General features: G+C 37.2%; 1 protein-coding gene across 2 annotated transcripts; it reads left to right on the top strand.

Moving 5' to 3' along the window:
* Positions 1–3,018: 3,018 nt before the first annotated feature.
* Positions 3,019–13,600, top strand: LOC148850071 (nucleobase-ascorbate transporter 7-like). Of its 2 annotated transcripts, XM_088943849.1 has the most exons (15): positions 3,019–3,841; positions 3,963–4,095; positions 4,912–5,009; positions 5,108–5,284; positions 5,399–5,499; positions 5,618–5,693; positions 6,149–6,208; positions 6,838–7,022; positions 8,761–8,857; positions 9,108–9,194; positions 9,294–9,352; positions 10,818–10,909; positions 11,088–11,165; positions 12,756–12,916; positions 12,997–13,600. In XM_088943849.1, the coding sequence occupies exons 2-15, from the start codon at positions 3,984–3,986 to the stop codon at positions 13,213–13,215; spliced, it is 1,602 nt and encodes a 533-aa protein (XP_088799975.1). In that variant the 5' UTR covers positions 3,019–3,841; positions 3,963–3,983; the 3' UTR covers positions 13,216–13,600. The 2 variants fall into 2 exon arrangements, with proteins under 2 accessions (XP_088799975.1, XP_088799976.1); XM_088943850.1 differs by lacking the exon at positions 6,149–6,208.
* The last annotated feature ends 507 nt before the right edge of the window (positions 13,601–14,107 follow it).

Raw genomic sequence — 14,107 nt, 5'->3', positions numbered from 1 at the left:
TAGATCTTGAATCGGATCTTGATCTGATTGATTTGCACCCCTACCCAATTTTACACGTGGTACGATGTGAAAGGTTTGTTTGCATTGTATAAAGAGGGATGCTCTATATAAGGTTTGTTTACATTGAGATAAGGTCATTGCTTGCTAGGTGTTCATTTTGCTTGCCACTTTTTCTACTATATTCTTGTATGTGGCTATCTTCCCTCATTCTAAGTCAATACACCATGTGCCTAGATATTTGGAGTTGTAGTTCACGATCTTCATGCCCAATAATTTACTTGAAAGCTTTTGATGAGTCCTATTCGTATTCTTGTTGAACATGATGCCATACTTCCCATAATTGATGCGTTATCTGAAATCTCTTCAAACAGATTAAATGTGGACTTGATGTTGAGAAGAGATTCTGGATCCGTGTTACAGAGAATGAAGCAGTTATTGACAAATAAGAGATGAGTAAGAGACTTGACATCCCTATTAATCTTGATTCCAAAAAGCTTTCTGAGTTCTTCCCTGTTTAACAAAGATGAGAGGGTTTGCATATCAATAATAAAAAGGTAAGAGGAGAGAGAATTTTCTTGCCTTAAACCTCCTTTAGTGGTGGGGATTTCATGAATAGAGCCATTTAATTTAACAAAGAAAGAAGTCGTGGGAATGCACTACCGGGTTAACTTGCACCAACTGTCGAGGAAACCCATTATTTTCATGGTTTCAATTATAAATTTCCAGTTCATCTTATCAAAGGCTTTGGCTATGTCTATTTTAAGGGCCGCCCATTTCACTTTCCCTTTTTGGTTATTTATCTTATGAATTATTTATTTTGCCAAGATTACTGCTCTTGTCCTTGATGAAGAAGGCTGCTTGGTTTTGCTGAATTAGATTGTGAAGGACAGGTTTCTTCCTATTGGCAAACACCTTAGCTAGAATTTTATAGATTACATTGATTAAGTTGATGGGTCTGAAATGTTCAGCTTGCTCTGGACCACGCTTTTTGGGAATGAAAATGAGACTTGTGTGATTAATTTGTCTCAGGAGTTTCTTGTTATGAAAAAACTTTGAATCATGGAGGTGATATCATCCCCTACTAAACCCCAATACTGCTATGCTAAAAGAAAAAAACAGTGAAACCATCCGGGCTGGGAGCCTTGTGGTGGTGCATTTGAAAAAGAGCTGTCTTTGACTTCATCCTTTTGTGGCGGAATTAGGAGGCCCTGACCATCAGTCGTAGATATTTTGTTAAACTCAAAGGCCGTATAGAAGTGAAGAATCAAAGAATTCCTTTTCATGTGAAGTGAAATGAGCGACTTCAATGAGATCGCGGACATCGGACTATTTATTGCCGCAACGTCCGATGTCCCATGCCAAAATCGTGAACAAACCAAACTTACCTATTTTCTAAGCACCAAATTAAAACTTACATGAAGATGAAATCTCCGAGTTGACCCACCAACCCAAACCCATTACCCACCCGTTTATGTTGGTAACTGACTTCGATATCTCGATGGAAATGGCAAGATTTATGCTTTTCTCCCTCTCAAGTTAGAACTCAGTCGACCCGTTTCCAATTCTTATACTTTGTTCCATTTAGAGCATGCGAATGAAGGGAACAATTAATGTCAATAAAGAAGAGCTACGCGCCCTACGGGCTACGGAATCGTTTTCTTCTTTCCCGTTCAAGAAATACGAAGCTTGTTGAACTTCGAACAGTGAGCTACGAAATCGTTTCCTTCTATTTCACCTCTTCACTCCTCATCTTTTATTTATGAATGAACGGTTACGTCCCAAAGACACTTCTATTTCCAGCTAAACCATTAAGCGTGCATTTCTTTACTACACACACACACTCTCTTCTAAATTCTGATCCTCGGGGGAAAAAAGTTTCGACGACGTTAGAGCTGTTCAAACTCCAAAAGGACCAAAACCATTAGACTTCTTAACAGTTTGCGACCAAATTACTTGCAGTGCACTATCTCACTGTTTATTATTGGCAAGGAGAGGGACCTTTAATTCTTAATGGCCAAAATACCCTCCAATGTTTTTTTTAATAATTCCAACTCCGTTCATGTTCTAGGCCGAGGGAGTACTCACTGCTCAGTGGTCATTTTCACGTGCAAGTACAAAAGCTTGATCGACCATCACAAGTATCATCGTCGAGGATTCGATTCCTCATCCCTATCGTAATAACAACTAATTATTAAAATAAAATCTTATTTTTTATTGTAATTTATGGATGATTCTTCTTCTTTTATTTTCTAATTTTGTCTTGTTGGGTTTTAAATTCTTGGAACATTTGAGTTGAGGCGAGAGCTATTGGAAATTTGGTAGCCGGACAAAAAACGTCTGGCAGCATGGAGTTGCTTGCTCATGGAGTCATGGTAATGGTTGCACGAGCACGACACTTCACATGTAGGAAAAATACAAAACTACCCCAATTTCCATGTTGAAATGGCAAAATGTTTTCAGGCTTTTTTTTTTTTTTAATTTAATTTTTGTAAGAGTGGAAATTTCATCTTCCCCATAAATCTCCTTACTCTCAGCATGGGTGCCACGTAGATGTAGAGCAGCAGCAGCATTTCTGGCCCTATCTTGTTTGTTGGTTTCTGCTGTTGAAATTAGTAATCACAATTCCGCGCGCTTTCCGCCATTGATTTCAAGGATGGAAAGTGAACCCTAAATTTTATTTTTTATTTGAAAAACGAACATGGTTGATGGTCCATGCTCTAATCTCAATTCAATTGATAAAAATGTGAAAGGTATCGTTTCATTAAATAGAAAAGACGAAGAAAGTATAGTAGGAAATAGGAATGCGTCCTGAGAATTGAGAAGTAATGATGGAGATGGAGTAGGGGGCATGCATGAGCATGACCCAAGTCTTTTTGTGGTAAAGCGTGAGTGCATGAAATTAATCTCCTGATTCCTGAATCAGGATACGTCACACCTTCATCCACCTACTCACAAGGTCACGATTCACAACGCTGATTATGCATTAATATATATGATCAAGAGTCAGGCGTCTCTTTTGATTTTCCACCGAATTCAGAATCCCTTTTCCGGAAGGAAATCACGCCAGCTGTCAACAGGGAGGAAAACCTTGGGCTCACTTAACCCACAAACACATGTTTTGAGGGTCGAATTTTCCAGGGAGGAATCAGGTTTTGGTTATGCATTCACTCAAGTTTCACACAAACTCGATTTTCCATTAAATTTTTAATGTAAAATGAGTGGAAAATGTTTTCCGATCCTCAATGTTTTTGTTATATATTCATTCTTTTTGGCGATGAAAATTTTGTTTTAGGAGTTGTTTCATAAGGGTTGGAGCAGCCTAATTAATTGACTTAAGGAGGTGTTTGACTGTTTGGTTAGGATTTCTAAAATGATCAAATGCTCAAAAATTCAAAACATTTATTTTTATTGTCTTTAAGTGAATAATATAAATAAATAAATAAACCCATTTCCCTTCCCTACCAAAAAAAAAAAAAAAAAAAATTTCCCTTTCACCAGATAAACGACCTTGGAGCCTATTTAATTATAAAAGTCATTTTCACCATTCAGTTCAGCCATTTCTGCTATCATCAAACAAATATATTTATATTATCTGTATAAATAAATAAACTCAATATATTTATTTTTCAATAAAACCTCCCTATCTTTCACGAGTTCACATTGTAGCCAGTAGACCCACAGGTGCCCCACATACATATCTCGGGTGATCCCAATACACGATTGGGGCGCAGATGCGATTCATCTTTCACGTAAATAAGGAGTATGAAACCGAAAGTCTGATACTCTCTCCCTCTCTCTGTGTCGTTTGGTTCTTTCCCAAGAATAGGCCCTGCACCAACAGGTGGCTGAACCTGACTATCCATCCCTTTTAGCTTTTACGTACCTTTTATTCTCTTTTTCTGCTTCCTTCTTGCACTGATATTCTTCTTCTGCTCCCGCCTCTCTCGCTCGCTCCGTCTCAGAGAAACTCACAGAGGAGAGAAATGGCCGGAGGTCTCGGCGGACCGGCGTCAAAGAACGACGATTTTCAGCCACATCCGGTTAAAGAGCAACTTCCGGGGATTGACTACTGCATCACCAGCCCTCCTCATTGGCGTGCGTACCATTCCTCACCTCTTATCAGCTGCACATTTTAGCATTTCTTCTTCCTCATTTCTTTCTTTCTCTAACTTTCGATGGTGACATATATGAAGACTCTGGTCAGCTCTGTTTATTTACTATTCTTTTACGATGAAATCGTAAATCGCCAAGTGCTGGTCGTTGATTGACTATTTATGCAACGCTTTCAGCCGTCCATTCACTCTGCATGGTTTCCCGCCTATTTTCAATCTTTCATATTGGTCCTCAATATGTGTTTCAGAACTCGTTCTCTGGTTGAACACTTGAGGAGTTCGGTTGTTTCTCTTTCTAATATTATTTTTGTGTTGCTGCTTCATCTCTCATTCTCTCTCTCTCTCTCTCTCTCTCTCTCTCTCTCTCCCCCCCCCCCCCCCCCATCGATAATAAATTCATAGTACTTCGGTTTCAGTGACTTTTCCTTTCATCGTGATTTGAGATTTATAAAAGAAACCTTGAAGCATTCTTAGTGATTATCCGAGTGAATTTTCGTGGGTTTCCAATCTGTTAAATTCGTGTAAGTTGATAGCCGTTTCTCTGTTTCTATGACCAATTTTAGTTAAATCGATTATCCTGGATCTCCAGGCTCGGATCGTTTAGTCTTCTATTATTCTTTTTCAATTGGCACTGTTTAGTAAATTAGTCATTTCATTTTTTATTCACCTTCTGTTTCTTTTCTAAATTTCAGGCTGGACTTCCCTGTTCCCATCCTTCCAGTATTTCTTGCTGTAATTGGATAGATTATAGAAGAATTGATTTTTTTGATATTCCGTATGTGTATTTTTCGTAATGCAGCGGAAGCAATTGTTCTGGGTTTCCAGCACTATTTGGTGGTGCTTGGCACGACCGTCTTAATTCCCAGCATCATTGTTCCTCAAATGGGTGGTGGCAATGTGAGGATATCTTTTGTGCTTTCATATATCTTAATCTTTCTGATAAGTTTCTCTTAATTTCAACTAATTTTGGCTCCTTCGTTTTTTTTATTTGCCAGGAGGAGAAGGCCAAAGTGATACAGTCATTACTCTTCGTTGCAGGATTGAACACACTGTTACAATCTCTATTTGGAACTCGTCTTCCTACCGTGGTTGGAGGTTCATGCACTTTTGTTGTTCCAACAATCTCAATCGCCTTGGCTAATAGATATCATACAATTGATAACCCTCAAGAGGTTTGTTTTCCCGTTCTCATTGCCCTTCTTCATTTCTATTTGTAATTCAGTAACTTTGCTTTATATACCTTTATTCTTATATCTTTTTTTCTGTTGGGTTTCTCTTATTCTCAGAGGTTTATACGGACAATGAGAGGAATACAGGGAGCGCTTATTTGTGCTTCAATTTTCCAGATTGTTGTTGGTTTCTTGGGCTTCTGGAGAAATGTTGTCAGGTTGGTTGTCCAAATGTGTGTCCATGGATGATGAATTCCTGCAGCATATATGATTGTCTCTTCATTTACGGGGAATTGGGTACTTCATGATTTCATGTTTCTTTTTTCATTTGTTTAGGTTTTTAAGCCCTCTTTCTGCAGTCCCTTTGGTAACTCTTACTGGGCTTGGGCTCTATCAACTTGGTTTTCCGCTAGTAAGATATCAGAACTCTTCACACTGCATCAGTCAATGCTGATTATTCTGGTCCGGGACATTGCTTATTGGATTAGTTTATATTGCCTAAAGATCCGTTCAATTATATTGTTTTGTAGTCTGAACAGAATTGGACTAGCCATGTGATGGTGGGGAGCCCATGCATTGAAAACATGACCCTACCAGCCTAAATGCATAGTTGATTGCTTGAGTATTCTTTATTTTTCGTCACTCTCAATAGCATGTACGAGACTAAATGTGGAGTTGATTGGATTATTATGTCACTCTTGTAGACATTTTACCTGTGATGATCTAGACATAGTTTGAATGCCATTTATACATTTCACTTTACAACTATTTGACAATTGACATCATCTTGAAGCTATACATTTTAGTGATTATAAAAACCTTTTCGGTTTTTCATTTGGAAACTGGTGTTCCTACTGATGCTTGCAGTTGGTAAAATGTGCTGAAGTTGGAATTCCGGAATTAGTCATATTAGTCTTGGTCTCACAGGTTGGTAGTTTCCCTTTTCCTGTCATTTTCTGGTTGTTGTAAATTGAACTTATTTTTTCCTGTTCATCCATTGAGGCTATTGGTTGTTTCTTGACATACTTTATTAATTAACTTTTGTGCCTTTTTTTCGTCTCTTTTTACAGTAAAATAGACTTATGATCAGATAGGGTTGTGATGTACAATCAAATTTTTATGTTTTTTGGTCACATGGGGACCAGTGCTTTCAGGTTGAGATGGGATAAACTATTAGATGGATCTCTGGAAAAGACCAATGCCAAAGATGGAAATTGGCTAAATAAAGGTCCACAGACCGGATGGATATGATCCTCTGTTGATTTTATTTATTTTCAATAAGCTATGAAATCCATGAGTTTCCAATTTGGTCAATGTTTTGGTCTAGGGCAAATCACAGGTAGGAATAAAATGGTGGATTTGAATCTTCTGTGCACCATATTTTTTCTCAACAGTTTTCAGACTAGTGTGCTCCTTATGTTGCCTTGTGTACTTGTATTTATGTCTCCTCTTCACCAAAATTGCTGTGTCATGATCATGTTTGCAAATTGTGCATGGAGTTTGTTGGTTCTCTTCAGTTATTTTTTTGAGGGAATGAAATTGTGGTTCTTTTGCAGTATCTCCCCAATATGGTGACAGCAAAGAGAGTGGTATTTGATAGAATTGTGGTGCCATTCTCAGTTGCAGTTGTGTGGGTTTATGCACATATTTTGACTGTAGCTGGTGCATACAAGGACAGTCCTCTCCAAACTCAAATCAGTTGTCGAACCGATCATTCTGGACTCCTTAGAACGGCTCCTTGGTGAGCAATCACCTCCATTTATTTCCAACCAAAGTAAAACTTGTGAATTACTTATCTCCTTAATCAGATTGTGTGTTTGCAGTTTTCTTATTTGGTTTTTCTTAAGACATTATATTCTATTTTAAACAAAAAATTGTAATGTCTTTGTGTATTTAGTTTCTCAACTATGATATAGCCATCTTTGTGACGCTAAAATTTGATACTGCTAGGAGTTGTCTTCATCAGATTTGGTGCTTTTCATAGTTGACCAGAGATGTATCCAACCCTTCCTTTTAGTGTAAAAATTTAGATGACTGCTGCTGACTGTGCCAAAATGGTTCAGCTTTGACAGGTTTCATGTTGATCAGTGAAGTTTGGTATAATATTTAGCTGGGTAAATTATTATATTCTATGGCAATAATCTCTCTCTCTCTCTCTCTCTCTCTCTCTCTCTCTCCTCCCCCCAGTTTGTATGTCTCTTTGTGTATTGTTTCGTGTTGTTATGATGGAATTTCAATGGTTGGAACAAATATAAAAGGGGTATGATATTTTGCTTTTCCTTCTTAGGGCTCAAACATCTCATATTTAATTGATTGCGATCACTTTCAGAGAAATTAGAGCCAATATATAGTGTTGGGAGTTGTGCCCTTGATTCCTTGACCTATATGCAGTCTACCCATCCACTAATCTATGATGCCCAGATACAGATATAGATACAGACATGGATACAGGAAATGAGGATACAGCTCTCCATTTTGTAAAATTCTATACATGGATACAGATGTGGGTAGTAATATGCTTATATCATGTGTTTATATCCAATTTTAAAGCTAAATATCATTGCCAAGACTTATGTCTTGTCAAATTTATTAAATTCTAACATGTGTAGATATTATTATAATATAATCTGTTAAAACTAAGGTTCAAAATATTGTTACATATCGGCCTGTATCGGCCGATACGTATCGTATTGTGGCCTTCCCGATACGCCCCTACAGGGGTGTTTCGGGTCAGACCATGGTGTAGAGGGTACCTGGGCCTTAAACCGATCCCTCTGAACCAGATTTGAAAAAAAAAAAACAAAAAAAACACCGATACAGGCTGATACGCTGGTTGTGTTAATGCTATAGAGCACATCTAGAAGTATCCAATACCAGTATGCTAGGCATGTACAGGACCTACAGGTATCTGGGTATTATAGCTACTGATCAATGTTGTCAGTTGGTAGACCATAGAACCAAAGTTTATGTTGATCTGTTTAACCATCAGTTGAAGAGGCAAGTTGGATGCTTGTCAGATTATTCTAAAATGGTTGGAAGAAAGAGTTTCCACTTGGATGGTCTACTTGAGTTGATTTTCTTTGGATCATGTCTCATTTGAGCTGTTCTGTTTAAATGCTTCTATGGCCTATGTGCAGAATGTCTGAACAAGACTTATTTTCATTTCCTCTATTTTGTTCATGTGTGTTGGGGGGGGGGGTCTTAAAGAACAATTAAACTGGCATCCTCCACATTGGTAAAAAGGCAATTTTCCTGTCATTTCTTCCAAGTATAGATACAACATACAATTTACATCTGGTGCAACTTTTCCTTTTGGGTCTCTGCCTTTTTGTTTCACTATTGTAAATTAATGTTCCAAACCTTTTTTTTTTGGTCCCATCTTCTCCTTTGATGTTTTGGCATCCTTAAACCCTTGAATCTTGTTTTTTTTTTCAAAAAAAAGAGAAAAATTCCATCTCACATTTCTTTGTTACTTGCAGGATAAGGGTTCCATATCCATTTCAATGGGGTGCACCAACCTTTGAAGTTGGAGAGGCTTTTGCAATGATGGCAGCTTCTTTTGCTGCTCTCATTGAGGTTGGCTTGTTTTAGGCCATAAAATGTCTGTAGTCTATAGTAGCTCATGTGGTCATTGCCAACTTTTTACACATTTCCTACCAAAAACAAATTAGAGATGGAATGGTTCAATATTAACTCGTTCTATGTTTATTGTATTAATGACCTGAATATTCTTCCAAGATGGGAATCTCTCTCACTCTCTAAAAAAATTCATTATTTCTATATTCAACATATTTTCTTTGTAGATTTATTTCTTCTTTGTTTGCAGTCTACTGGTACATTTATTGCTGTCTCAAGGTATGGGAGTGCAACACCTGTACCGCCTTCTGTGCTCAGCCGTGGAGTTGGTTGGCAGGTGCCTGTGTTTACCATGATGTCTTGCTGTGATTCTGTAAATTCTATGTTCTCAAAGTATTTACCCTCTTGATCTCTTATGTAATTATCTCGGTTTCAGGGAATAGGAATACTGCTGGATGGGATGTTTGGCACAGGGAATGGCTCCACTGCTTCAGTGTAATGAACTTAAAAACAGAGGAAGCTATCTGAACTTATTCTTTGAAAGTGTTATAAACTCAAAATCAGAACTTTAAAATTCAAATTCTCATGTGAAAATCAATTCAATGACTATGATGAATTCTCACCAAGATTGCTTATATGAATTTCTAGATCTGATATAAGAACTATAACAAGTACCTCTGGTTTTCTGATTCATAAGTTGACTGCAGTGAGGATCTTGACTTGGGCTTCCAGTTGAATTCATGCCTGACTGGGGTTGAGGGTTGTCTCTCTCAGCTCCAAATAGCTAATGAGTTGATTTATATGGGAAAGCTATATGTTTATATAATTTCAACCACCCCCTAACTCCTAGAGAGGTATTCCAGTTTCCAAGCTAATAGATTCAACTACTAATTAAATTAGTTGCTTAATTGATCTACCCTTTCTAGAGTTTCTATCTTGCAACATTAGTTAGGAACTTAACCACACAACTTTTTTATATTGTACTTTGTGAAAAAATCCATTGAGCTCTTTGAATATCAGAAATTGCAAAGAGATCATTTCCTACTCAACTCTTTTAACAGAAATATCCCTTCAAAGTAGTGAATTCGCAATGGAGAATGTAATTAATTTTTTTGATGGATTGGAGAAATTGTTCACTTTCAAGCACCATATCGCCAACCCAAGTTGTTAGGTATTTATGAAAACTGATCTCATTGTCAGCAACTCAAAGATGGTAAAGACTAGATTGATATGATTCTCTTATGTCTAAAGATACAAGTGAGAAACACATTTGCTTTTGGATAGAACATTGCAAATATAATGCTCAAGGAATTCATTCAGTCTAATTAAACCTATATTAGACCTTGAGCCAACATTCAAATGGCTGAGACTTTTTCTCTATTTTATAGGTGTCTTTTGAATTAGCAGTATTTTCTAGTGAGATTTCAAATCCTCCAATTGACTTTGAAATATACAAGTTCACAGGAACTGCACTTGGGTCTCCATCAGGTGCAACTCTTGCACAAAGCCAAGTTCATACTCTGTTAGTTGTGGACACTGTGGTCCATTTGGTAGAATTTCATAACCCCAAATAAAAGTAACACTTTGACAATAATAATAAGAACAGTAAATGAAAGCTACTGTTTCTAGTTAAAACAATAAACAATTCATCAAAATTAATTAAAGTTCATCCAATGTTGATCCTAGCTATATCAGGTCTTGGAAACCAAACTTTTGGCAATTTTTTTCCTACAAAGTGGCTGCTCTTAGACTCAAACCCATGTTTACACACTTGGCCCGAGAATTTACCATTATGCCAAGGAGTGGCCCTTAATTCATAGATAATGGTTTCTAGTGTCTTTGTCAGGGTGCATAACCCTGCAACAGAGACTGCCGTCAAGGAACATCCATCATGGGGTGCTCGTTCAAGTTCTCATTTCACTATAAAGATTGCCTTAACTCTTTCTTGTTACATGTACAGTGGAAATGCGGGTCTGTTGGCATTAACACGGGTTGGAAGTCGAAGAGTTATTCAAATATCTGCAGGTTTTATGCTCTTCTTTTCTGTATTAGGTAAGTTTCCATTTCCCCACCCTAAGAGTTCCTTGTTGGCTGGACCACCAACTTATATAATTGAACACAGAAAATTTCAGTTTCATTTTTTTTATATCGTCAATGGCAGCTTTGTATTCAAATTCAAATTCTTCCATTTTTTTGTCAATCATATGTTGTTCTTCATGTCAATAAGCAGGAAAATTTGGAGCACTTTTTGCTTCTATTCCAATGCCAATAGTAGCAGCTCTTAACTGTATCCTCTTTTCCTATGTGGGTATGACCCTCTTCTCTATGTGAGTGTGTGAATGTGTGAGCATGTGTGTCGTGCTAATATGGTTTCTGTGCGTCATACTTGATTTTGAAATCTATTTGTTTTCTGGATTGCACATGAATTAGAAATATGGTGGTTGTATTGGTAATCATATGTTGGTTGCACACTTACACTTGGTGCTAAGGCAAATGATTATTGTTTTTCTGTATCTTGTTATGTCCCAGCAAATAAGATAGGGTGCATATTCCATAAAAACATCTTATACATAGTGACCGAAATATTAGTGGTGGAACTAACAAGAAATGTGTGCATGAATAAAAGAATTTCATACCATGTTGTTTCAGCTGTCCTAATATATTTTGTTTTGCCATCTTCCTAGTAAGCAAACTCTTATTTTTTTCTCTCTTAATTACTAAATCCTTTGAAATTTTTTACTTGTAGACTATTTCCCAATGCTCTGATACAAAAATGATTAATATTGTGAATCACGGGATTGAATTTATTCACATTTATTACTCCAAGCTATTCCAGTTGACTAAAGCCTTGAACACACTACTCTAAAGCAGAATTATAGTAGTATTTTCCACTACATATATTAAGAGGTAATCCAAAATTTTTGACTAACCATAAGGCCATGAAGCAACATATCTAGAAAATGAACGTGGCAGAGTGTTGGGCAGTCAAAAAACATGTCCAGAAAATTTATGTGGCAGAAATGCAAATGCTACGATATAGGAACAGGAATGAAGTTATCCGTAAGAACTTAGGAGTAGCTCCTATAGGTGATAAAATGAGAGAGTAGACTAAGATGGTTTGGTCATTTGCATAGAAGACCACCAATTGCGCCAGTTAGAAGAAGTGATTTGTTACACATTGAAGGAGTTAGAAGAGGCTCAGGGTAGACTAAAAAGGGCATGGGTAGAAGTAGTAAGAAATGGTTTAAGCACTATAAGTTAACAGTTGATATGGCTTTAAATAGAACGGATTGGAAAATCAGGATTCCCATAGCCAACCCCATATAATTGGGATTAAGGCATGGATGGTGGTGATGATAAGGACATGAAAACCACCACTTTTGGATTAAAATAAATAATTCCCCTCAAAATGTTCCCTAACAAATACCCAATAAGATTAAGGACTGTGGCTTTATGTTTTACTAAGCCATGAAGGAAGACATGAGTGGCATGGTAGTGAAAATCTTGTACTTTATATTTCGTTTTTGGAGCATCTCAACAGTTACTGTTAAGATCCATGGATTCTGTGAACTTTATATGAGTAGAAACTGAAAAGAATATATATTGCTTTGAATTTGTCTGAAAAATATTCTTTTATGATAAAGATTCTGAAAGATATTTAGTTGGGAATTATAAGGAACAAGAGCAACTTGGTGGTAAAAATAATTAATTAATTACTGCTACACGTGAGGAACTTATCTATAAGTATGTTCTTATACTGGAGAAGCAAGTTCTTTACTTCAAAAACGGTCTCTTGTTTATATTTGTTTATTACTACGTCCATTTGAATTACTTGGTAGTAATGATTGATATTCCATCAGCATTTGACTTCGGTTATGGTCTTTCATTGTTCAAGCAGCTTCTGCAGGTCTTGGTTTTCTTCAGTTCTGCAACCTCAACAGTTTTAGAACGAAGTTCATATTAGGCTTCTCTTTCTTCATGGGATTCTCAGTGCAACAGTACTTCAATGAATATGTTGTGGTTTCTGGCCACGGTCCTGTTAACACACATTCCATATCGGTATGGAAACTTAAAACTGATCTAATCTTAATCTTTGTCAAGCCAGAAATTATATTTGATTTCTTTTCTACTATCTGCAGTTCAACAACATCATGAATGTGATATTCTCGTCCAATGTAACTGTAGCAGCAGTGGTAGCTTTTTTCCTGGATTGCACACTTGGTCGTGGGGACAGTACTGTTGTTAGAGACAGTGGTTCTCACTGGTGGGAAAAGTTTAGGAATTTCAAGACAGATAGCAGGAGCGAAGAATTTTATTCGCTCCCTTGCAACCTTAATAAGTTGTTCCCGTCAGTCTAGCGGCCAAAGCTTTGGTTCATGGTATTTGTCCTTCCCAATAGAATCTATTTTTAAGTGAAGTAGCGAAAGAGGAGGGGGGGGGGGGACAAGAGAATCATTTGGTATAGTGCATATACATGCTATATAGTCTATAGTGTCTCAAAATCAGATTCCAACCTCCTATTTTAGAGCAAATATGTTTGATTTTTGCTAAAAGGAGCAACTTTATTGGATAGTGGCTAATACTGTTAAATCTTTTTTTTCTTCTGCTGTTAATTTGATACTACAGGTTTTACTTACTAGTTGTTCCGTGGTATGCTTACATCTAGGTTTGATGTATCAAATAGAACAATATCAACATTTATTCCCGTAAGTAGAAAAATTTCAACTTTGGGTTCCTTTGTTCCATGCATCTTTTATAAGCATTTGCTAGTTCTCGTTCTCTTTTCAGAAAACAGTGTAGCAAGGAGTAGTACTACTGTTACCATGGAACATAGCGGTTATTATTACTAAAGAATAGAAACTAGAAAGTGAAGAAGCAAAGTCAACAGACATGGGGCCCATTAACATTGAACTCTATTCTAAAGGTTTATTTTTTCCCCATTTAATCTGATGCATTATATTAGGTTGTATTTTGGTGGTTTGTAATACTATACTAGGTTTAGGTTGGTTTGGACTGACTCGTTAGTTAGCTCCGTTACCCTCGAGCCATGGGACTGGTCTTAAATCTTATAGTTGAGCCGGGGTCGACCCCAAGCTTGGCCCGACCCGCCGACATGAAAAGATGGAAGCTTATATTTGCATCAATGTGAATATGTGGTATTGTGATAGAGGCCCGTTTCTGCATGGTAGTCGTGCATGGATGATTGTACAGGCCGCTGCCTGCCCGACACTTATTTCTGTCAGTTGCCAA

This window comes from Nelumbo lutea, chromosome 5 (genome assembly GCF_056320005.1).
Source record: "Nelumbo lutea isolate HS-2025 chromosome 5, American lotus-T2T, whole genome shotgun sequence".
NCBI lineage: Eukaryota > Viridiplantae > Streptophyta > Magnoliopsida > Proteales > Nelumbonaceae > Nelumbo > Nelumbo lutea.
The sequence above is the reverse complement of the archived record's forward strand: the minus strand, read 5'-3'. Positions and strand labels throughout refer to the sequence as shown.

Bases quoted from the DNA above. Each gene is read 5' to 3' on its own strand.
- LOC148850071 (XM_088943849.1), top strand. From the start codon at position 3,984: ATGGCCGGAGGTCTCGGCGGACCGGCGTCAAAGAACGACGATTTTCAG. The intron at 4,096-4,911 runs GTGCGTACCATT...TTCGTAATGCAG, and splicing joins CACCAGCCCTCCTCATTGGC to CGGAAGCAATTGTTCTGGGT. The intron at 6,209-6,837 runs GTTGGTAGTTTC...GTTCTTTTGCAG, and splicing joins TATTAGTCTTGGTCTCACAG to TATCTCCCCAATATGGTGAC.